Source organism: Leptonotus elevatus, chromosome 14 (genome assembly GCF_054856555.1).
Source record: "Leptonotus elevatus isolate MCC_2025b chromosome 14, RoL_Lele_1.0, whole genome shotgun sequence".
NCBI classification, from domain to species: domain Eukaryota; kingdom Metazoa; phylum Chordata; class Actinopteri; order Syngnathiformes; family Syngnathidae; genus Leptonotus; species Leptonotus elevatus.
Genome location: NC_141252.1, coordinates 8,505,343 through 8,529,756, shown reverse-complemented (window position 1 = coordinate 8,529,756; position 24,414 = coordinate 8,505,343). Strand labels below are relative to the sequence as shown.

General features: G+C 38.6%; 1 protein-coding gene across 1 annotated transcript; it reads right to left on the bottom strand.

The window, feature by feature from the left end:
• Nucleotides 1–362: 362 nt before the first annotated feature.
• Nucleotides 363–24,401, bottom strand: LOC147162850 (RAS guanyl-releasing protein 1-like). Its single transcript, XM_086095491.1, has 17 exons — nt 24,147–24,401; nt 22,126–22,301; nt 16,649–16,757; nt 13,933–13,995; nt 13,718–13,849; nt 12,413–12,566; nt 12,094–12,267; nt 10,405–10,521; nt 8,735–9,010; nt 8,309–8,389; nt 7,307–7,411; nt 6,603–6,712; nt 6,166–6,310; nt 6,037–6,073; nt 4,515–4,649; nt 2,314–2,624; nt 363–2,080 (listed from the first exon to the last, which is right to left on the bottom strand). Exons 1-17 carry the CDS (start codon nt 24,281–24,283, stop codon nt 1,946–1,948), a joined length of 2,397 nt encoding a protein of 798 aa, XP_085951617.1. The 5' UTR covers nt 24,284–24,401; the 3' UTR covers nt 363–1,945.
• Between the last annotated feature and the right edge of the window lie 13 nt (nt 24,402–24,414).

The window sequence follows — 24,414 nt, the reverse complement described above, 5'->3', positions numbered from 1 at the left end:
CGTATGGCATTTTCGACAGCGTAAGTCTTCACGTGGTAAAAGAAGGCACACCCAGTTTGCACCATGTTTACAGTTTTTTTTATTGGATTGTTTTATATTTGTGACCTCAATGTGTTTTTCATATATATATATATATATATATATATATATATATATATATATATATATATTTTTTTTTTTTTAACGGTATGACTTTATGACTTTTTTACTGCATTAGTGTAGGTTAGTGATAAACTATGACACAAATTAGGGTTAAAATCCCCGCCTCAGGAAGCGTGAAATATTTACGTAATGTCACATCCCAGGGCAAAATTGTCTTTTACTTGGGGATCCCCCCCCCCCCCCCCCCATTTTGACAGGCATGAGTCATTAATGCTTGGGATGTTAATGCATCTTCCAGCGGCATTTAAACAGATGCTCACATCCAAAATACAATTGTTGTTTTTATAGCATATTTATTCTGATAGTGTGTTATACGGCTGTTTTGGTCTGCAACCTTCATTTCCTAAAATGAAGATGATTGATGTTGCATTTTCCTAAAAAGATTCTAAGGTAATCTGAAAGGCAATTTGAATATTTACGCATGTGTAGTCATGCATGAAAAAAATATTTTTTTCATTGGAACATTATATGTTCCTTATTGTCATGGGTCATGATTTTGCAATATAGGCAAATGCAGGTGGCAACTGGATTAATTGAAATTAACATAAGTGTGATTTGCTTTTTTGCCACCAAGGGGATGAGCATTCAATCAGAGCTGGGACTCAGTGTGGCATACATTCAGAAAGAATCTGCCGGTTCAGTACAATCCCAGCAATAATATTAATTGAGAATTTAGAATCAGGTTTTATTAATTCAGGCAACCGACACTAGGTGACAGTATCACTCTGCAAACTACTTCCTGTTCACTCTCCATTACTGTCTGTACTCTAGTGTCCTCAAAGGGAAAGGGCTTTTACTATAGAGTAGCCTATTTTAGAAGCAGTTAGATTGTTACTGAAAACATTACCTGTATAGCTAATTAAGGATTTGATGATTACGGAAGCGTATTGCATTCACTTAAAAAAAAACATAAAAACAGTTTTTCTGACTAATTTTGGGGGGGGGAGCTTTGTTTTTTTGAGTATTTTTTTTTTATTAAAATTTCAGTTATTCTGAATATTTTTTTCTGTTTAACTTACTTTTTTTTTTTTGTCCAAAAAAATTCTGAAAAACCGGCTGAAAAAAATAATTCAGAAAAACAGGGGGGAAATTATTTTTTTAAACTTGAATAAAAAAAAAAAAATCCGAAAAAAAGAGCTGGTGTTTTGTTTTTCTGACAATTATTTTTTTTTGACCTCTGAACTCCAAGTGATTAGCAGACTCGCTAATAGCGGAAGCGGACGCTTTCCCGCATATACTGTATTGTGGTTTGTTCTCTAATCTCTAAAGGGAAAAAAATATATGCAGAAAAACAACAACAAAAATATTCAGGAAAACTGAAAAATTATTATTTTATAAAACAGGGAAAATTATTCAGAAAAACTGAGTAAAATAAAAAAACATTTAAACCGAATTTATTTTACAAAAAAAACAGGGAAGAAAAATATTCAATAAAACAGAAAAAAACTCAAAAAAACAAAGCTCCCCCCCCAAAATTTGTCAGAAAAACAGGACTATATATTTTTTCAAGTGAATGCAATACGCTTCCGTAGATCATGGCTAGTTTCTATTACACTTTAATGACACTATTTCCTGTACGGGAAACAACTTGGAAGTCAGCCTCACACAGTCACTTGTTTTCAGCTTTGGAGGTTTCACTGCTTCATTAAACTTTATCAATTGTTTGTATGTATTAGGTGCAAGTACTGATAACTGCATTCTGTGGCAATGTTTCATCTAAAAACTAAATATAAAACAACATAACTGGCCGTGTGCATCTGATACTGTATTGTACTTGTTGTTTCTAGTAGGATTCGTCCTCCTCCACAGGATGGAGCGCGTGCCTCTTGAGCAGCAACTTTAACATCTCCACTTCCTGCTCGGTCTCCTTCAACTTCCTGTGTAGTGTCTCGTTGGCTTTTTGGAGCCTGTCATTATCCTGATTAAAATAAATAAAGAAATATTATAAATGAGTAGCAACGCGTGAGTACCGATAAGCGACACTCGCAATGGTCAAGAACGAGAAATTAGAAGAATAGAAAATCGCCCTTAATTTTAAGCTAAAATGCTATACGCAAGAGTTGAGTACTCACGCTGTAAAAAAAAAAAAAAAAAAGCGGTATCAAACATCCCAACAAATGAGATTATAACGACATGTGGTGCCACACTCACTGATTGCAGGGCTTCAGTGACGGATTTGTTGTCCTCTTCTGGCTCTCGGGGCTTCTGTACAACAGAAACTCGGTTCTCCCACTTGGCACAGTGGCGCAGTTTCCTCTGGGGCAGCGGGCTGGGACACGTCGTCGAGGGAGCGGGCGCCGACGGCATCAGCAGGGAGGGGTGAGGGTGAGCGGCATCGGGGGACAGCGGCGGACCCTCGGTCTGAGTGGCGCTGTGGACCTGGTTAAGCCTCAAATGGGAGGTGACTGGAGAGTCTGGACTCCAGTCTTCAGACGGGTAGTGGAAAGGACACTCGTCTGAACCTGAAGAAGACACAGGGAGGCAGTGGTGGATAGTTAAGCGGCATTGTTGTGTTTGTGTGAGTTCTCTGTGGGCATTTCCTCCCACTCTACAAAAACGCTCACAATGACAGTACAGTAAAACGGATTTGGTTGGAAATTACAAGCAAAAGACAGCACTGTAACAGAGATATTAACGAGAAATATTTGCTATTTTCCTTTTTTTTTTTTCTTCAAAGTTATTCATAAGGTTATTGGACAATTTTAGCGGAAGTTCAAACTTTTGCACCATTCTAAAGGATCCTGGTTTTAGCATAACTTCTTATCAAATACTCGCTTGTCATTGGGTACTGAGTTTCCATGCATTTTCTATTGGGCTTGCAGGTGAGCAGGAGTTGTGTCAGGTGACTTTGAACACCCTGGACTAGTCCCCAGCCAATCACACTCTAAAAAGAGAATTGATTACAAATTAAATTTACTAACATAAAACTTAAAATTGCTTCAATTGGTAACACACGATTGAATAACGTTAATCCAAAATCAATATATTAAGTTTAATTAATGATAATATTTTTTTTTTAAACTTAACATATTTACTTTGAATTAATTTTGGATGAACTTAATTCAAATGAATATATAAAGTTTAATGAACTCATAATTAATTAAACTTAATATATTGATTTTGGATTAACGTAATTTTATCGTGTGTTACCAATTGAAGCAATTTTATAAAGTTGGTTAAAAATTCAATTTTTAATCTTAAATTGGTTCAACAATTCTCTTTTTAGTGTGCACAGGGCACATATAAGCAAGCATCCATTCACACTCACACCTATAAGTAGGGCTGTGCAATTAATCGAAACTCAATTACAATTTCAATTATTACACTCCACAATTACAAAATTAACACAATCGTAAAAAAAAAAGGATTATGAATACTAATTTTGAGTTGTTTGAGTTATTTAAATGCCTACATTTGCACCTTTTTATTTTATTCTAAAAAAACAAAATTAATAAATTTACAGTAGTTTCATTCAAAAGGAACTTGCATAGTTATAGTGTTTCAAATAATTTTATTTACTTTAAGATGTTCTTGTTTTGTACCAAAAAATAAATAATCACCCTAATTGTAATTTCAATTATTACCAACATAATTGTGATTAATATTTTCTTCATAATCGAGCAGCCCAAGGCAATTTTGAGTTTTTCAATTTTTCGAACCCGGGACCTCGGAATGAAAAGTCAGAAAAGCTAAGCACTACTCAAACTGAACTGCCTAACTTCAGCTGTGTCAAAGAGGAACATTTTTATGCACAGTCAGTGTGGACAGTATTGATTATTTTGGAGTCAGACACACTGATGTTTCTCAAAATTAAAATGGATTTTTTGAGCATTGAAGTAGGGCCATGTTTTAATTTGGTAATAGGCTCATTGTCTTACACTGTTAAATTTAAACACACACACACACACACAGAAAACATGTGGCCTTTGGGGGAGGTCATGAATGCAAAACAAAATGACTCAGATGAAGTGTTAAAATACAGCATCACTTCTTTTCTTTTTTTTTATAAGTCTAACCTGCAGCTGAATAATGCAGATTTCTTGTCACAGGAGGGCAGCCTGCTCACTTTTACAGTAAATGAAAGATAGCTAGAGGGAAACCACCCACCCATAACAGGCAAGAGCTCTGAAACCTTTTCAACACTTTTCGTAAGAATAGATGAAATTATATAAATAAGATGGTGCTAATATTTCAAGGACGCTTGACAAAATAACAATGCTTGGTTGATTCTATGCGCTGCCACTAGATGGCCCGTTTCAAAGAGACTTCCTGGAGCCCTCATAATCCAGTTCTATTTCTTATTTGAATATAGATTGATAACATGCTGGGATGATTGTAGTGCCCTGACCCACCTTCCGAAGTTCCCATGGTAACAGGCGTGGAGCTGGGCGTGGGACTGCCAGTGGTGTTGTTGTTCACTTTGGCGTTCTTCTTGCACTCAAAGGCCACCTGATCCTTACACAGCTTGTGGCAGTTCATCCCGCAGTCTGTGAAAACGCAGCGCAAAGTCAGAACAGGAACTCGACTGTGTTTGAATCTCAGCTGCAAATGCAACTCTCAGAACTTTGTGTGCTCGCTTAGAAGAACGAATGATTGACATGGGTCTACTTTTAGCTAGCAACATGCGATGGGGGAAAAAAACACACAACTGACAACATTTAATGCAATGCAAGAACTTTGCCTCGCCTAACCCCGCTTTTCTTAACCTTTGTTGGATTTCATTATCAGGTTAAAGAGAGATGAAAAGGTGCTTCCGTTCGGACATAGGAAAGGATAGCACTGCTTCCGATGAAATCGACTCCCCTTTTCCTAACTGACGTCATCGCGTGATGGCGAGTTTTGGTGACATAAGTGTAGTTTGCCGTCTTTGCCTGCAAAGCTATTTGCTTAACTCATTCACTCCCAGCCATTTTCACTGATGCAACCCCCTTCGCTCCTGGCTGTTTTACTGGATTTTGACTGATCTTGCTATGTCCACAGAATATTCTGTTCTATTGCTATAAAAACATGGACCATGAACCAAATGAAAGATTAGAGTCTCTTCTTTCATCAGGAAAAAAAGTATATTTCTATCTGTTTCCGTTTTTGCAGCAATTAGCATTAGAATATAGCTAAGTTTCATCATTATTCACAAACCTGTTTAAAACGCTGGGGAAAAGAGCTTTTTGCAACATGGCCCTGGTTAATCTCTTATACTCTGCTGCCACCTGCTGGCATTTTTTGTAATAACTACCATTGCTTCGAGTGCATCAAAAACTTCTGTATGCTTAGCATGAAATTATTTTAATTTTTTTTAAATTGGAACCATGGTAATATTAAAAAATAGAACGCATTTATACATTTTTGGGAGCAAATGAGTAAATTGTTCATGAAAAGTAATTGAAAAAATATGAATAAAAATAAAATAAAATAAAAATAATTCTGAGATTCTACCCATGTAAAGTGTTTGATTGATTGATTAAAAAAAAAGATGATTGATACTAGTTGTCGAATATATTTTTAATTGATTTTCGAATTGTCCATCTCTAACAAATTATGGAAAGATGTTTAACATTATTTATCAACCACATCTTTCTCCTGGCTTTGAAAATATCGCTGGCGTGGCGCCGAAACCTTGTAAGTCAGAATTGAGCAAATTTCACATTTGGTCAAAAAAATATACTTTTTTTTGTCAGTCCACGTGTGGGTATTATTTTGACGAATTATTGGTTTATTTAGAGCTCAAGTACAGCACAGCTCTTGTATTGGCTCTAATAAGATTGTCCTGGTGGTCATAAGGTTGAGGGTGCTGGGTGTATAAATTGTCAGGAAAAAAAACTCAAATGTTTCTGCCCACACTAAAAAGACAACGCATGACTAACTCAGTAGAGTTACCTTTGCATCTGTATCCTTGCTTGATGACACCCCACAGCTGGGAAGAACATGCAGTATTGTCCAAAGTCAACACTAAAGAGGAGATTCATTTTGTTGTTTTGGTGCGTGTTGGCTCATTTGCTGACTTACAAATCCAGAGCAGTTGTCGCAGAAGGTGGGCTTCATGTAAGTGGTCTCCTGAAAGTTATGAACAAAGCCCAGGCCAAGTTTGGAGCAGATGACACTGGCCCGCATGAAATAAGCTGTGATCTCATCTCTGCTGACAAGTCCTTCTCTGTACATATACACATGACAAAAAAAAAGAAGGGATTACTGTCTGTATTGTATTACCAATGAAAAGCCTCACACTATTTTCACTGATAGTTTTTGCTTGGGATTGCATGATATTCTGTGGTCTGCAAACGGCGCACATAAGTGGGTCCGCATGTGAAAAAATAGACTAGAAAGCGGTGAGGTTAAGGTGAGTTGTGCAGCGACTTGACGCTTCCTGTTGCTCGTCACTACCAAAACCACGTTGCTCTCCCCCCTGCAGCTGCGAATGAGAGCGTGACCCGCCCAGCACTCACTTGTCTTTGTCCATGACACAGAAAGAAAAGGGGAAGCTGGCGGCAATTTTCTCAAAGTCCTCTTGGGAAATGAAGCCGTTCTCGTCGTGATCGTAGTTCTTAAACACGGACTGCGGAGGACAAGAGGTAAACAACGGAGTTGCTTGACAATAAATAAACAGCTGCACAGTACATTTCATAGAGTAAATTTGACTCTGAAAAAGACTATATTGGGTCCCAGTCTAAACAGAGAAAAGTAAAATAAAAATTAAATTAAAAAATACTCGTTTTCAGGAACAATCCCCTCAACTTTCAGCATGGGGGACGGCCACTCTATCACTTGAGCTATGCCACGCCTACTGTCGGTGTGTCCAAAAGGAGCCCGAAAAATGGTCGGAGGTAGGATTCCCCTTGACACCAGCGATATACTGACTCACAATAGGACTGGCAGGGCTCAGCGGGTTGATTGGCCATCTCCCAACCTGAAGGTTCTGTGATTGTTCCTCAGCCCTTGAGTGATTTTTTATTTTATTTTTTTAAATAAATATTTCACTCTCTTCCAGGTGTTTGACCGAATATAGTATTTTTAGAGTAAACATTTCTCTGTCAAAATAACCACCATGCTCTTAATAAAAAATAAAATAAAATAAAATAAAATAAAATAAATTAAAATACAATAATAATAATAATTTAAAAAAGAAAAAAGAAAAAAAGAAAAGACTTACGTCCACCATTCTCTGCACATGTTTGCTAATGGTTCGAGGATCCGGTTTAGGAGCAACTCCTGATACCCAGTCGACGACCACTGGAGGTCTAGAGGGGGTGGCTGGCTAATGAAAAATTAAGACATAGTTGAAAAATAAATCTCGATAAGTGAATAAGTATATTTTCTCAAAACTGTTTCCCCTCAAACAGTAACAGGGGGTGCATATTTACGCAACTGCAGAGAGTTCCAGATGTTTATTTGAAAAATGCATCTATTTGTACAAATGTTTGTGGTTTTGTGGTCACAGTTTTGGCACTCCTACTCAACCGGCAGGTAAATAAGCTAGCTCTTTTACCTACCGCTTAATTAGAAGCACCTGTCGCTAAAGAATGTCGCGTTTGCGCCGTTGTGGGTGTGAACACAGTTGACTTGTTTCAGGCCAATGAAAGGTACTTATTCCCTTTAAAATCAGCCTAAGAGACACACACTGGGTCACTGGAGTCCATGCAGAATATCAGAGCTCACTAAGTACGTTTATAAGGAACTGCAAGCAGACCTATCAGCAGGGCTATCACTAGTTCACCGCTGTGAAGTGCACACTTGGTGACCACCTTTCACCCTGATCGTTCATGCCTGTGACACAATGTCATATTTACACTTTCAACCTTCCTGGGCCTTGATCAAATTCACCAACATCGCATTAGACCACCTGCGCCACAATTTAGACCTGACTTTCCCGGGTTTAAAGTCCAGTCAACTTCCAGCCACCAAATTGTCAGGTGTGACAGGGGCATGGAATAGAAAATAGATTTGGCAGCCGGGAAAGGTGGCAAATTTCCAAACACTGTAAACTAGACTTGCTTCATTACGAAAATGAAGATCCACTTGTTCTTACGTCGAGCGCAATTGCACCTCTCTACGAAAATAGGGTCAAATATATTTTCTTGTGTTAGTTTCTCGAATGTTGTGACCATGGATGTATGCAGCCATGACTTGTGGGTGTTGTGGTTCTATCACTCACAGGGGCTTTACAGTTCTTAGGCTCCCGGACATAAGACAGTTCGTAGATTTCATCCTCGGTGTAGTACAGGTCCAAGGACAGCTAAATGGAGGGGGGGGGGCAGAGAGAGGGAGAGAGCGAGAGCGAGAGAGTGGACAGGTCACGTGGTAGAAGAGCATATTTTACTGCATTCATGTAAAGCACCGCAAGGATGGCACACACAAGTACAGCGCAGCAATTTAAATTCACTCTCGTTCACACTCAGATTGTCACCCACACACTCATGGATCCTAGACTCTCATCGCACCCACGCGCGTGCAGACAAACCACATGCGGGAACACACTCATCTGCCTCTGTGCTGGAATCATGTTGGATACAATGTGGTGAATCACACAAATGAGAGAGTTGGATGGGGGGGGGGAGAAGAGGTTAGGGGGTTACCATACCGTCAGGAGGTGGACCAAGTCCTTGTTGGCGTCCAGCTTGGGAGGAATCTGCTGGAGCTGCATCAGCTCATTGATATGGCTGTAGAGGGCCTGCAGCTTCTGCACGTTCACTTTATTGTCTTCCACGTAGTCCGGCATGGCCTCGTTGACTGAAATCATGTCTTTAAGGTGCACGCCCAGGATGGGGATTTTAAAACCTGTACACTTGTTGTATGCTTGTCTGTAATTATCAAAGTTTCTGCATGAGGAGAGCAGATCTGTCATTTCATTTAACACCTGAGGAGGAAAAAAGGACAGGTTTACTCCCCTTGAAAACTCCTGAGTACATATGGAGAGCTTGTAAGTGTATTTTCAGAAATGGCCCGCGCCTTCATGGGGCCTAAGTATTTTAGTTTTTGTTTGGGGCCCTGTATTTTTGCCAATGATGTTGTAGGTTCATCATACATTGTTGAATTTCCCCTTGAGGAATTATCATGAGTAAAAAATGTACTCATTCACTGCCATTGACGGCTGTAGACGTCAAAAATTCATTTGAACTATTTCTATTAGTTTAACATGTTTTCTACTTTTGTTAACAAAAGTATGACAACCTATATTTTTTTTATTGTACATTTAGAACAGATATACAATTTGTGATTAATTGTGAGTTATCAAGTGAAGTCATGCGATTAATTACGTTTACAAATTTGAATCGCCTGAATCTTTAAGTCGAGTTGGGCGATTACAATTTTCAATTGTAATTAATCGCATTGACTATAATAGTTAACTCACGATTAATCACACATTTTATTTCTGCATTTCTAAAAAAAAAAAATTCTAGGTTTTCATACTCTTGTTAACAAAAGTAGAAAAAAATGTTAAACTAATAGAAATAGTTCAAATGAATTTTTGACGTCTACAGCTGTCAATGGCAGTGAATGAGTTAAACAGGTTGATTTGCACAACATTCCAAGTGACAAAGCACTAACTGGGATACAAAATGATATCAAGTAGGCCTACTAAAAGTAGCACAAAATAAACCAACATTTGTATTGGACATTTTGAATCACTGAATCATAACATTACTATATTTTACATTATTATAACTTTTTTTTTTGCACTATCAATTTGAAATGTCATGTTTTTTTGTTTTTAAAGGGATGGAAATTGACTCATCGATTACTTGGCAAAATAAGTTAATTAAAAAATGTTAGTTGCTTGAAATTTAAATATTAAAATAAAAACATTTCAAAATATACGTATTCCTATTTTTAAATGAGCAGTATAAAAAGTATTAGGCATGGTTAATGATGAGTTAATTTTTTTTGTTCAGCTGCCTGATTTCATGATATCTTTTTTTGCCTGGGGCACAATCTTTACACATCAAAAGTCTGGCGTGCAGCAGCTCCTATTTGATGCAACAGATAGGAGGCCAAGGTTAGGCGCAGCATTGTTATGCAAATACTTCTGACAAAAAATTTTTTAAAAACAAAGAGAACGTTTAAAATTGACGTCTTAAAACTATATAAAAATGGGCAAAACCTTTAATAAAATGTAAATCGAAATAAATTCTGTAATCCAAACATTTAACTTTTTTTTTAATTAGCCTTGCTCAATACAACCACGAGGCCCGAAACAGGTGCTTAGTTCGCTTTTGCCTAGAGCCAGCCGGCTCTGTGATTATTCATTACCTTGATGACCTCACTGGAAACATGGGAGGTGGTGTCCTTCAGTCTTGATATGGAGCTGTGACAAAGCCCTCCCACCACTGCCATTAGCGTGTTGTAGTTGTGCATGAGGTGCAAACCCTGCGGACGCACACACAAACACATACAAGGTCATTCGACTAGTCAATGCGCAATCCATTGAGATCCAATACAAAAGTAAATACATTTCAGTTTAGATGGTCAGAGAGGTATTAATGTAACAATAGATTCATGATTGCGGTTCTAGTTTGCAGTGATGATAGATACAAGTTTCAAGTAGTTCTTGTTATATAATACACAAAAACCACAGTTACGTAAACCACTTAAATTGTTGTTATTTTTCACACACTTTTATTTATTTATTTATTTTAACCGAAGCGTTTTTCCCATCTCTTCTCAGCTCTCTAATTCCCGCTGTCCCTGGTGAATGATGGTGTGAAATTTGTCTCCACACCCCATGGACTTTGTGCTCAGCAGCAGGCTGGTGATTTAATGGTACAGACCAGTGTAGGCTCACAAGACCGCCGAATGAAGCACTGCTTTGGTTCTAAATTACACCCAACCATTTTTGGCAGCTCGTTAATATGACAAATAGATAATAGCAAAGGAGTGTGAAATTTCTAGAAACATTCACTGCATTTACAGTTGTGCTTATGACCACAACTGTAAATGTACAAAAGCTAAATGTCACTTAGAGGGGAAGTCAACCTTAAATATTTCTTAAAAAGAATATGTTATATGCGACCTCACTGGTCTAAACATGACATAATATTGCATTTGTGGAATATGAGTTATGCAGCAAAATCCAGCCGTTTTTTATCCATCTCATACCCAATATGAGTAAAGCAGCAAAATCCAACAGTTTTTATCAATATCAGAAGGCGGCCATTTTGCCACTTGCTGTCGACTGAAGATGACATCATAGTTGCTAAGGGCTCAGGCAACGACCAATCACAGCTCACCTGTTCTCCGAAGCTGAGCTGTGATTGGTTGTTACTTGAGACCTGAGCAACTTTGATGTCATTTTCACTTGACAGCAAGTGGCAAAATGGCCGCCTTCTGGTATTGATAAAAACTGTTGGATTTTGCTGCATAACTCATATTCCACTAACTCAATATTAACCAAAATACCGTATATAGACTAGTGGGGCTGCATAGAACATATTATTGTCAAAAAATGTTTTTGGGGTGTTGACTCCCACTTTAATGACACAAAAATGCAATGAATCGTCACCAAAATTTAACATGCAAATCTGTACTCATGTCAACTTCAACCTCATGTCAACAATTGACACAGTATTTTGGATTGTATAGGCCCTTCTTCTTACATACAGTGCAAATGTGTCAAGATCCGGTCTTCAAGGGCTTGAGTCCTGCATGTTTTTGAGGTTTCTCTACTCCAACACACCTGATTCAATGATCAGGAGAGGCTAAAAGGCTAAATGATGATGGGCTTGAATATGAATCAGCTGTGTTGAACGTGGGAAACCTCTAAAACATGCAGGACTCTGACACCACTGCCTTAGGGTATGTGAACTTGCAAGCACAACCGTATTAGTGTAAGTTGTGTTTTGTTTACAACTTTGTTGGAATAAAATGTTGCCTTAAAAAAAAAAAAAACCTTTGAGATCTATTCTCAAATGTTTGCACTTTCAGAATCTAAAACTACTCTACCTGTGCCACGTGGATGAACTTGGTGAAAACCTCAGCTCTAAGCTGAGCCGTGGGCCTGCTGAGCACCATCAGCTGAACCCACTGGGAGACCCCATTGCACAGGGCGATGGAACGCTCCATCACAGGAATATCCTTTATGCAGCAGTTGCGGATGTAATTCTGGTAGTCTATAAACTGGCGGCGAGAGCAGACAGTAAAGAGGTGAACGCAACCCACTAGACATTTCCTCTGGGAGGAAATATGCACCTTGCATGCATGCCAAATACACAAATCACCAGCGCACCAAAAGTCTTTTATGCTGTTATGAGCGAGCACTCACGGAAATCCTGCAAAATGATTTAAACTCCAGGAAGGTGAGATGCTCGGCCAGTTCAATGGGCTCCAGGTGGTCAAATAGAAGAGATACCTTCCGCTTTTTACTGCTGTTGGCTTTGATCTTTTGACTGGCCTTCCATGACCAGTCCCGTTCGTTTCTAGAACACAAGATGGCAACAACACATTTGCTATGATATCATCGTATTTATTCATGAAAATCGTACTGGCCCGGCATGGGGCAAGCAGGTGACTGTTAATGTCGGACCCTGGAAGATGAAGAGGAATTTCACCTTTTAGTGTGATAATGAACCAAAACATACATACAAAAAAAAAATGCATCTTTAAAATCAGAGCCCAAATTATTCAGTTCAGTTTTAATTCACAACAGTAGTTGTCTCAGGGCACTTAACATTAAAACCAAACAATAACCATTAAAAACTCCCTCTAATAGAATTATCAATAACGACGTCATTGTTATTAGCTATTAGTTATTATGAATTGCATTTTAATTGCAGCAGAAATTGTCTCCATTTTCGGTTGCAATTCTGGACAAGCACAGCAAAGTGCCTCAAGGTTCGCAAATTGCCTTTGACTGGGTGTCCACACTATGGCCCGGGGGCCATTTGCGGTCCAACATGTCATTTTTCCTGCGGCATATACTAAAATGACTTTGGGGGGTGGAGGTGGGCAGAGTGAGAAGAAATGGTATCGAAAAATAGGTACCACTATTACTAATAATACAAATTGGTATATATATATATTGTAAAGGTTTTCTAGAAATGTAAAGCTACAAATAAACTATTTACAACTAAAATAATACCAACAATAATAATGTGGCGAATAAAGGTAATTTAATTTTCGGAGCAAAAATTGCTTCTTCCACTTTCTGTTTTGTGCCAAGATCTGATTTATGAACACTAAAGATCCTTAAGTCACTGTTTTAAAAATTGTCAGTTTGCTACAGTTTGCTCTTTTAATTGTTTTGAATGTGGAGATGGGATTTGGTCGCTGTTCAGTGCAGGGGTGGAGCTAGTCTCGTGGGATACAGGGCCAAGGCCACCCCAAAAATCTTGATAACCCTCAACTATTTGCCTTATCACCTTCATCAGCTGGGATGGGCTCCAGCTCACCAAAAACAAAAATGAGTGTAAGACTTAAAAGTCTCGTAAAATGACAGATTTGAAGCACTTTTGGAAGGAAGTGTGCTCTGTTATACTACAAAGTTTTTATGATCGTGACTGTATTATTATTTTTTTGCTGATTCTTGAGTCGTGTTCAGGCCTCTCAGTTGACAGCTGGTCACACTTACATCCATTTTGTCTCTAGGAAAGAGCAGAGATGCTCCTGTGCCTGCTCCCTGATCAGCTCCCGGAGCTGATCCAAGCTGTCTGACAAGCTGTGGTGCAACCTGAACATCATCCAGAATTCCTGAATCCAATGCCTGGAGGTAAAAAACATGACATAAGCAAAACAAAGCAAAGGGAGTAAAAGCTGTGGATATCAATATCTGGTGAATGATCAAACCTGATGAAGTAGCATATTCTCTGGCACTCTGCTGGCTGCTCATTGTCCATGGCACTTTTAAATGTAAAGGTTATGGTTAAGGATGCTGAATGATGATGAACTGCCACTGAACTCATGTTATTCATATGGTTTTTATGCACATTAATATTACAGAAAGTTACTGGCACCAAGCGAGTCATTCATTGCCAAGGATGAAGTAAAAATGTATTTTTGTGTCATTTTGTTAGGGGGAAAAAATCTAAGTTTTTTTAAATTGGCTCACATTTTTAAATGAGAAATGCTGAGAACTCAAGCAAGCTAGTCTTTTTTTTTATTTCCTGAAAAGTTGTTATTTTGACAGTACGAAGATTCCACTCACTAAATTAGATACCGGGCCGATACAGCCTTATTTTAAAGTACTAGGTACTCATGGAGCCTGCCGATACCGGCCACTGATACTTGAGACAAAAAAAACAAAAAACGAATCTGACATTGTGGAAGTCCTCCTCTGCAGTAGTTTGTCGCTATACATGCAGATTCACACATTGGCGAATCATCAGCTGCACAAGAAAAAAAAGGTCTTATTCTTCATTCGTTTTTTTTTTTTGACATTGTGTTTAATTACATTTTATATGTCAAAAACGCAAGAAGTATCGGTGCTCGGTATCGGTGCGTATCCATAATCCCTAATATTTTCTTGAGGTTCTCTAAAATACATTTCACAATTCTTATGAAATATAAGTTCATACGATGTCATCCCCCCCAAAAATCTTTGGTTAGATTAGAAGAATTGTAATTGAGAATCGTTTGGAACCGGAATCAAAACCAGAATGATCCAAATTACAATTCCAAACCGTTGAAATAATTTGGTGGCATGCTGGGATCATTGGTTATTGCATTTATGATCATTTATGTGTCATTTCTGAGGGCAGTTTGATCATATCTTGCGAGGCTCCATTTTGACCATTTGCCATACTGTAGATGGAACGGCCACACAAAAGGAGATCAAGACAAGGTGTGATGTGAGAGTCAGCGCTCATTAATAAATGGACTGAGACTACGGCTCTCATTTGGCAGGAATCATCTTGAAGTGATGCACATAAAAAGGCTAATGTCGTCATGGGAGCAGAAGAAGCGCCCACGCAATCCCAGGACCGGACTGTGATGATGAAGGCTGTTAATGGCCCCCGCGTCTCCTTCCTGATCATAACACACACTCTCAATCTATTTGATGGATCCTTCTGGGGCTCGGGTTCCGAATGAGAGAGTTAAAAATAGCAGAGGGACGCTTTGTATTGTGCACTCTGACGTCGTTTGCGCGAGCAGGCGCCTCTTTAAGCTGCAGAAGTGTTTGTATATAGTTGAAGAAGACGCGTGTGTGTCTATGTGTGGGGGAAAAAAACCCACAGGTAATTAACACCAGAAACCCTGAGGCTGCTTTCTAAGCCGGTGCACTCCTCTGAGAGGCTTTAACACCATCGCTAGGACTGAAAGCCCTCCACACCGATTACACAACGTAAGAAAAAAAGGAAACGATCCAACGAACAAGACCAAACAAACCATTAGTTCACAGACAAAGGTTTCTTTAAAGTGGAAGTCAACCTTAAACATTTATTGACAATAATATGTGACCTCAATAGTCTAAAAATGACATTCTGACTAATATTACATTACACAGCAAAATCCAGCCATTTTTTTCCCATCTCAGGGGCGGCCATTTTGCTACTTGCTGTCGACTGAAGAGGACATCACAGTTGCTCAGGCAACGACCAATCACGACTCACCTGTTTTCTGAAGCTGAGCTGTGATTGGTGGTTACCTGAGACCTGAGCAACATTGATGTCATCATTAGTCGACAGCAAGTGACAAAATGGCCGCCCCCTGAGATGGATGAAAACAACTGGATTTTGCTGTTTAACTCATATTCCACTAACGCAATATTAACCAGAATACCATATTTAGACCAGTGGGGCTGCATAGAACATATTATTTGTCAAAAAAATATATATAAATTGGGCTGACTTCCTGGAAAATGCCACACGTCAGCAATTAACACGATGGGGATAAGAAGAGGATACAACAAAGATTAGATGTGTTGGTTCAGCAATGCACAAATTGCAAATTGCAATGCATATTTGTGTTTGTTTGCCCAACTGTTTGTTAGATAGCAGGCTATTTCCTGGTTGCAGGTGGATGACTTAATGGATGGTAGGAATTGGGGGATCGATACTGCAGTAAGGTACAAGCCGGTGAATCCCACCACTTTGCTGAGGATCATTAGTGCGCCGGGAGAGATTGCGAGGTGTGTTGTTTTGAGGGTGATGGCAATACCCAGCACTAATCATTGGACAGGGAAACATATAAAGTTAAGTCATTTGTAAGGTAAGATGTTAGATAATGGAAACATGTTTCAAAAGACCTTGTGTTGGGGTGACATTAAAGCTATTGTCAGTGCAGTATATAGATGTGGAGGGCGCCAAATGACTAGTTACACCCCATGTCAAAATGACTGTGGTAAAAAAAAAAAAGAATAAAATTAGTACGAGTTTTGCACAAAAATGCAAGCTGAAATAAATCAATCCAAACATGCTGCTCACATTTTACACAGGCGAGCCAGCAGTGTGAGCCGAGCAGTAGCCACTTTTGGCAACCAAATACTAACAGCACACGACTCAGAATGCCTACAAATGTATCAGCGATATCAATAATGTCGTTCCGTAAGCTTGCTGAAGGATATAAATCGGTGAGCTTATCCAGCAGATCACTGGAGGAGATGAGGAGGCGATGCATGGTCAGGGTGACGTTCAACAAGTGGCTGCTGCGCTCACATGCGTAACCGTCTGAATCTGGAGGGAAAAAAATTGAATACCTAATGTGGAGAAATTGCTTGATACAAAACGTCAAAGATAGAATAAAAACCATCATCAATGATTCATGATTGTCCTTGTCTCACCAAGCCAGAATCTGTATGATTCATCACATCTGGATTGAACGGTGCGATATTGCACAAAAACAGTAATTTTCCTGCAGTCAGTACTCCATGTTAAATCTATCCCAAAAAAAAAGTCGCGCTCCTTAATAGGAGCTGAGAGAAGGAAAATAACCAGTTGAAGCCACAAAAAAATTGCAGGATTTCATAACAAAAGGTTGCTTTTTGGGTAGAAGTCTACCCCCCCAAAAATCTTTACAATAATACGTTCTTTGCAGCCCCATTAGTCTAAACACAGCGTTCTGATGAATATTTATCCATCTCAAGTGGCGACCATTTTGCCGATTGCTGTCAATTAAAAATGACATCACAGTTGCTCAGGGCTCAGGTAACGACCAATCATGGCTCAGCTTGCGAACGTCACACGACCAAACTCAGAGAACAGGTGAGTTGTGATTGAAACTCATATTCCACAAACGTAAAATTAATCAGAATGCGGTGTTTAGACTAGTGGGGGCGTATAGCATTTATTATTGTGAAGAACATTTTTGACTTGACTTCCTCTTTAAATTTATCACGCAACTTCAGAAATTCGAACAGAGCTTCAAAGTACTCCTTACAGCTTTATTTTTTGTTTGATTAGCATCAGTAATAGAGCAGTGGTCATGGATTTATGTTTAAAAAAAAAAAAGCATAATCACTGGTTGCACACATCTAAATCATCTTTCATGACAATTGCACAAAATTAAATCTGAGTCATGTTGGTGAAGCATAGTTTTAATGCATGCAACCAATACCCATTCATTTTTATGTAAATCCAACACTATTTTTTCCCCCCAGTGTACAATGTGATTTAAAGCCCCTGTTATGATGTATAAAACACAATTTGATGTGAAAATAATGGAATGTATTGACAAAATAAGAATAATACAACACAAGGGGCTTGTAATCCGTTTATTTGGGTGATGCAAACAATTTCCGTCCCTTTGCCCAGAGGGGAAACCACTGAGGGACACACGCCAATAAATGATGTCATAGGGTCCATTGACCTTTGTAACTACGTGGACGTCTGTCATTTGTGTGTCTGCACATTTTCTCTTCCTCTTTTCCTCCAATTTATACGGAATCACTTCCTCCAGACAGACACAAAGAATAAAAAAAGGACAAAATGCACAAAACGGTGCAAAAACCGCACAGCAGCAGCAGCAGCAGCAGCGCTGAGCTGAGCTACATTTTCAGAGAATGCAAACCTTTTCCTGGCCATTTATCTTCCGAGAAAAACCACCGCTGCATTCCACAACCAAGTGTTTACACAGAATGGAAAGAGGCTTGATGGTAGACAAAATGTATCACAATAAGATTGAACATTTTGATTCATGCTTCAGTAGCGTAGCTCCCCTCGAGAATTTAAGGCCATGGCGTGATTGGACACACTTTTATCACCTCGGATAGACTTTGCACACCATGGCAACACATTTTCCAATCTGCGTTATCTGTAAGCAACCAGCCTCTCCAGCTGCACTCCGGCCGTCATATCCTGCTTGGGCAGTGTTTCCGGTGGTGCCACTCAGCCATTACCTGCTTAAGACAGCCGCCTCACCAGTCCACAACATGGTGAATTTTCGCTTACAAGCATCCCTTTTCATTTCAGTGTTTACTATTTAACCTACTTCTATAACAATCTACATTCTGCTAAATGAAACCCATAAAGGCATAAATAAATGCACAACAGGAAGGGATGACTACCCAAAGATAAACAATTACCCAAAACACAATGGTGTATTCTCGGAAAAGTTTTTATGCCATGCCAGCATATTTGCTAAATGTCTTACCCACTTCTATACCCATTACAAGCTGCAAAGTGAGACCCATAAAGGCATAAGTGCACAACAGGAAGGGATGATTCCACGGAAGGTAAACAATTGCCCCATCCATGTTTTTACAACCACTAAACCTGCCAGCACAGCCAGTGTTAAAGTGGAGTTGGAAATCCCCTCTAGACTATCTGTTGGAGTCTGGAAAATTAGGAAAGACGCCCACGGTGGTGGAACTGCACGCCAGGCTAGCGTGCTGCTTTTAAGGTTATCTTAGACACTCATCAGCATACTCAAATCTGTGCTTCGCTTTTCCTTGTTTTGACAGATGTTATCAGACGGAATGGTCCTTTTATGGCTCTTCCTTTGAACTCTGGAAAACATTTAGACTTTGAAGGAGGCATTATGTATTTGAATATGAAACACTGGGTTAGTAAATTTCATTTTTTTGGCGTGCACTATAATTGACTTTTATGACCTAGTTTGAGTCTAACGTACATCCACTGTAAAAACAATAACAAAAAAACTGTAATAACAGAATTTTACTTTTTATTTTACAGTTTTTTTTCTTTATTTTAAAAATATCATTTAATTTACAAAAATAAACTCTGATTTTATATGTCAACTGTAAAATAACATGAAATCACTGTAACTGTAAAAACACACAATATTTCTGTTCTTTTACAAAAAAACTCCATTAGACTTACATATATTGATTGTTGAAATACATTCAAAAATTTATCGTAATTTCACAAATATTTGTCTGGAATGTAATGGAATAAAATGTAAAATTCCACTTTAACAACCCCCCCCCCCCCCAAAAAAAAAGAAAAAACATTTATATTTACTGAGAAATTAACAGTAAAAATGTGTAATTTTGCCCTAATTTCTTTCTAAATTGACAATAAAAAAAAAAGTGAAAATAAGTACAATTTCGGTAATGTCCTACATGGTAGCATTGATTGTATTAACTAATTTACGGCCAGCCCATTAAAATGGAACATTGACGTCTAGAACCGTCAATGGCAGTGAATGTGTTAACATTTATTTTGAAAGGACATCTAGTGAAATATAGGTAAAGGGGAAAGCTTGAGAGGGTGAATAATATGCAAAGCAAAGAATTGGACTTATGAATGCTGCCTCTGCTAAGGCATCAGCACTACCAAGTATACATTTCATGAGATCAACAGTGGCATCATGGATTTGTGGTCGAGTGGTCGTCTGGTGTCCCTGAGGTTGTGGGTTTGATCCCCTTGGTGAACATGTTGTATCAAGTATCCTTGAGCAAAATAATGCTGTAATATCAGAAGGTGAATAACTAGTCAAAATGTAAAGCGGTTTGAGTGCCTTGTAAGTTGAAAAATGCTATATAAATGAATTACCAAATTTACATTTTTAACCCAATATCTAGTTTTTCAACAGTTATAGGCCATGTTTTGAAAGATGAATCACATTTTTTGTCATTGCTGTTATATTACATACAATCTTGTTAAAATTACAGTTAAAATTTGTACCTTAATTATAGAAAAAAATGTGTGTTTTTACGAGAAAGTAATTTTCTGTTATTTCATAGTATTTTTCTGGTGCCCCAGCTGCCGGAAAATTACTTTCTTCTTCTTTTTTTTTTAACAATTTTTTTTATTTATTTTTATTTTTTACAGTGTATTACTGTATGTGAACCCCCATTTTTACAGTATATACAAACTGTCAAAACCTGTGACTAATTGAATCCCCTGAAAAAGAGTTGTACTTGACTGAAAATGGTAGTAGCTATGGTTAACGGTTTCGAATGGTGGTATACACTCTCTTGCAAATGTAACGCGTAAGCAGTCGTTTAGCCTATAGTGTAGGGTTTCAGTCGGGGGACAGACACAATCCTTTCTCTCCTGTTTACATGACCATGTTGTACTGAAACAATAATCAACTGACTTGAATGATAGGGGATGTATCGTAGAAAATCCACTTTTGAATTGGATTTAAATGTGTACTTTATGAAAGCACCAAAAAGGCCCAATATGTCTCTTTTACATGTAAATCTGGCTGAGGTACAACAAGCCACTCAAAGCACAGAGTGAAGTGAGGTCTCGAGATTGATGGGTGATGATCTCAGGGACTATTGATCGACGCATCACCGTGGCGCATTCTTCAAAGGCCGGTCACCATGTGAGCGACGCGGTGTGGACAGTTGACCTTTGGGCTCAGCTGAGCCAGAAGGTACCATCGGGCCACCCTTCAAATAACTCTCACCTGCACGCTCGTTTTTTTGAAGAGCAGATGGAACTCGCCGACCTTAGGGGTCCCTATGTGATGTAGGCTCATGGAAACTAGCCAACCCCTCTTTAGTACTGATTAGGGTGGGACAAAATATTAACATCACGGTGTCTCTGATGGCATTGTCCTGTTTTTGACACTATAATAATCATGATCATGCTTTGTTTTTTTTAAATATATAGATAATTGCTTATTATTAATAATACTCGGGAAAGTGTATCTTCAGTAATCATTTAATGCCTTTTTAATGCCTATAAAAAAAAAAGTGTAACGTTAAGCATTTTAACCCAGTTGAAAAATACAACAAAATGTTGATGCCTCCTACAATCCTACTTTCATTTGTCCTCGAAATGGCCTCAATTTTTTGTCATTTTCGTTTCATACAATTTAATACTCTTTTAAAAGCCCACGCACCTACTGAAATTCTTTGTGGCAACAGAAAAACTTACACCTGGTTCTAGCTCGCCACTGACAAATGCTCTTTATGGGATGCCCTTTTATGTGCAGTCCATTGTAACGCCTCCCTTATTGCTCCATTTGTGTAACCAGGGCAACAGCACCATGAAAGCGTCTCTTTCCAGAGATATAATCACCAAAACTCGGAAACCTCTTCTGACAACTTAATGAAGCCAATTGTGTTGGCTTGATTGATCCAACCTACTCAACTGACCTGCTGTGCTGTTATAAACACCCCTCCTGCCAGGATAAGGCAAAAAAATATAATAATTCATCAACATCTGCAACATATAAAACACCTACTGGAGTCCATCTACAGATCTCAATAAGGATGACTGGAAGTCAAATCACAATAGAAAAACTTACATTAACAGCATTTCTTTAAACAAATGTCGATTTGAAAGATACGGCAGATATAAATGTAAACACACTTTGTGATATAAAAAATTAGAGCAAGTCACCATTGATGTGACCGATAACCTCTACAACTCAATTGAATGTATTTTGTTGTTCTTGTTTTTGAGAGGGCACGTAAAAAAATCAACAATTGAAAATGTGGTTGCGCAACTGTGCACAGCCTCTCATACAGTAACATGGATTTGACTGTGTTCACAATTGACCAATAATATTCCAACTCGTGTTAAATGGAAGTCACCAACAGGGGTGTTAAGACTTTTGATATCCACTGAACATCCATCCACATGTAAACAACATACCAAGGAAGGCCAGGTAAGTAAGGCTTACCAAAGGCCTGCAAACAAGCCTGGATGAGCTCCTCCCAGCTGGCCCCTTTGGCGAGATGTCCCACTGACATCATAGGTTTCTCAATGGGGGTTTGGACCTGACCTGGCTTGTGGAATCTTTGAGGACGTCCTGGGGGGGAAACTTTAGACCTGGGGCTGCATCCTGGAGTCCCTCTCCTTTTAGAAAATGCACCGACACAAAATTGTTAATGGGATTATTTTTATGACTGTGTATTTGATTGGGTCGTATGGAACAGTATTTTGGGTTGGGTCATGAGGTCATTGTGTGCCAGGATTGGGTTTTGTTTTTCCACTATAGGGGGTGCTTCAGAGCCATTTTCTTTTCATCGTTGTGACAACTTTAAAATGTATTTTTCTTTCACCATGCCTGAAGAGTGTGCAAACTTTGGTGAGTTTTCGTACATGTTTAGGTCACAAAAATGCGATTGATTTCAGAGAAAAAAAATAAAAGGGAAAAAAAAGAATTTCTACAGATACAATAGGGACCCTTGGGCCCTAACTAGAGCTGCGGCCACATTGGGGTACTTGCACGTTGGGGTACTGGCACATCGGAATTTTATTTTTTTATTTTGGCACATATAAAAAAAACTTTACATATGGATTTTTCTCTTCTTTATTTTTTTTGGGGGGGGGGGGGGGCTTGATGTTTATTCAGTTTCGTGAGTTTTCACACAGGTTTATGAGATAATGTTTTTTTTTGTTTTTTTTGCAAGCAGCATTCAGCGAAATAAAAAGTTTTACTTTTATTTTTCATTGGTAACATCTTTAGCTGAAACACTCACAGATTCAAGTCAATTGGATAAAATCTGTGGGAGGAGTTATTTTAAAATGTGACCTCTATAATAGGCCAAAAATTTGTAAAAATTTGAAAGTAAATCCGAAATGGCGGCCTTCCTGTCGAGTTTAACATATGGCTCCAAGAGACTTTTTTGTAGGTCTTGGGCTGTTTGATGGTTTGCCACTTGCCCAAAGTAAGCTGCGATTGGCTACAGCTTAACCGCGACTCACATGAGGATACACGTAATATAGAAAACAAAAAGAGGTATCACCATTTTTAACACATTTATGATATCTGTAACACCAGGCTTTATTTCTAATCCACTGGGGTGAAAATATATAAAGGCAAAACTCTACGATTGTCCAAATACTTCTGCAAATAACTGCAATGGTGTAAAGTAACCAAGTACAAATACTCCATTATGGTAATTAAATGATGCAGTCATTGGTAACTGAAGAAAGATGACATTTATGTAACTTTTTGAAAAGTAGTTATCCAAGATTTCGCCTGAAAAAGATGATGCGTAGCTTGTCTGATTATCTACTAACTCTGTGCGGTTACCCAAGTAAATGAAGCTGTATAATAGGCCGGAACTGACAAATACACATTCTTAGCTGTTTCGCATTCTCAGAAATTCGCACTCTTATACAAGTACACAAAAGCAGATGTGATGTTTTAAATGTTTTTTTCCCATTACAATAAATAGCTACTTTAAAGATTTACGTAAACAGCAGCTGATAGAGCAGATATGCACATAAAAAAAAAAAAAATGCTAACGCCATGGTTTTAGTTTCCCTTTAAGTGTGAGTTATTTTGCCACCACAGCCTAACCATAGCACAGCATCTATCGCACAAAATGTAAAGTACAAAAGTTGGCTTCTGTTTAAAGGAACTCCCATGAGATAGTTTGCATTGTTCTCATTTCCTTCCTTTAACTGTGGGAAATACCACTTAATTACGGACATCCACTTCAGCTTGAAGGCTGACCGGCAAATAATAATCTTTTCTATTAAAAGGAGAGGAAAGGGCAACAATTCTTCATTTTGGTGTTACAAATTTACTTAATAATGTCACATTAGATTTACTGTACTTACTACTAAAAGAGCATATGAATAAAGTGTGCATATACTCATTGAAAAGTAGGTAAACATACAGAACGGGTGACAGGAACAGGCATGAAGAAGCGCGAGATGAAAAGAGTAAAATATTACTGTGACACTTACTCATCGTCTTTCCCCTTATCGTCCGTGGCAATACTTTCACTTTTGTTGTTGTCTTTTGATTGACAGCCCATGGCGAGATACTGGGCGACGAGAGGCTGCACTAAGCTGTCCATCTGCGTCCTCCTCGTTGGGAGCATCTGATCCACTGTGCTCGCCTTACCGGTGCTTTGAGCAGCGTGCTGCGTGCGCACTCACACGCGCGCACACACACACACGCGCACACACACTCTCGTCAATGGACGTGACACAAGCAACAGGCAACATTCAG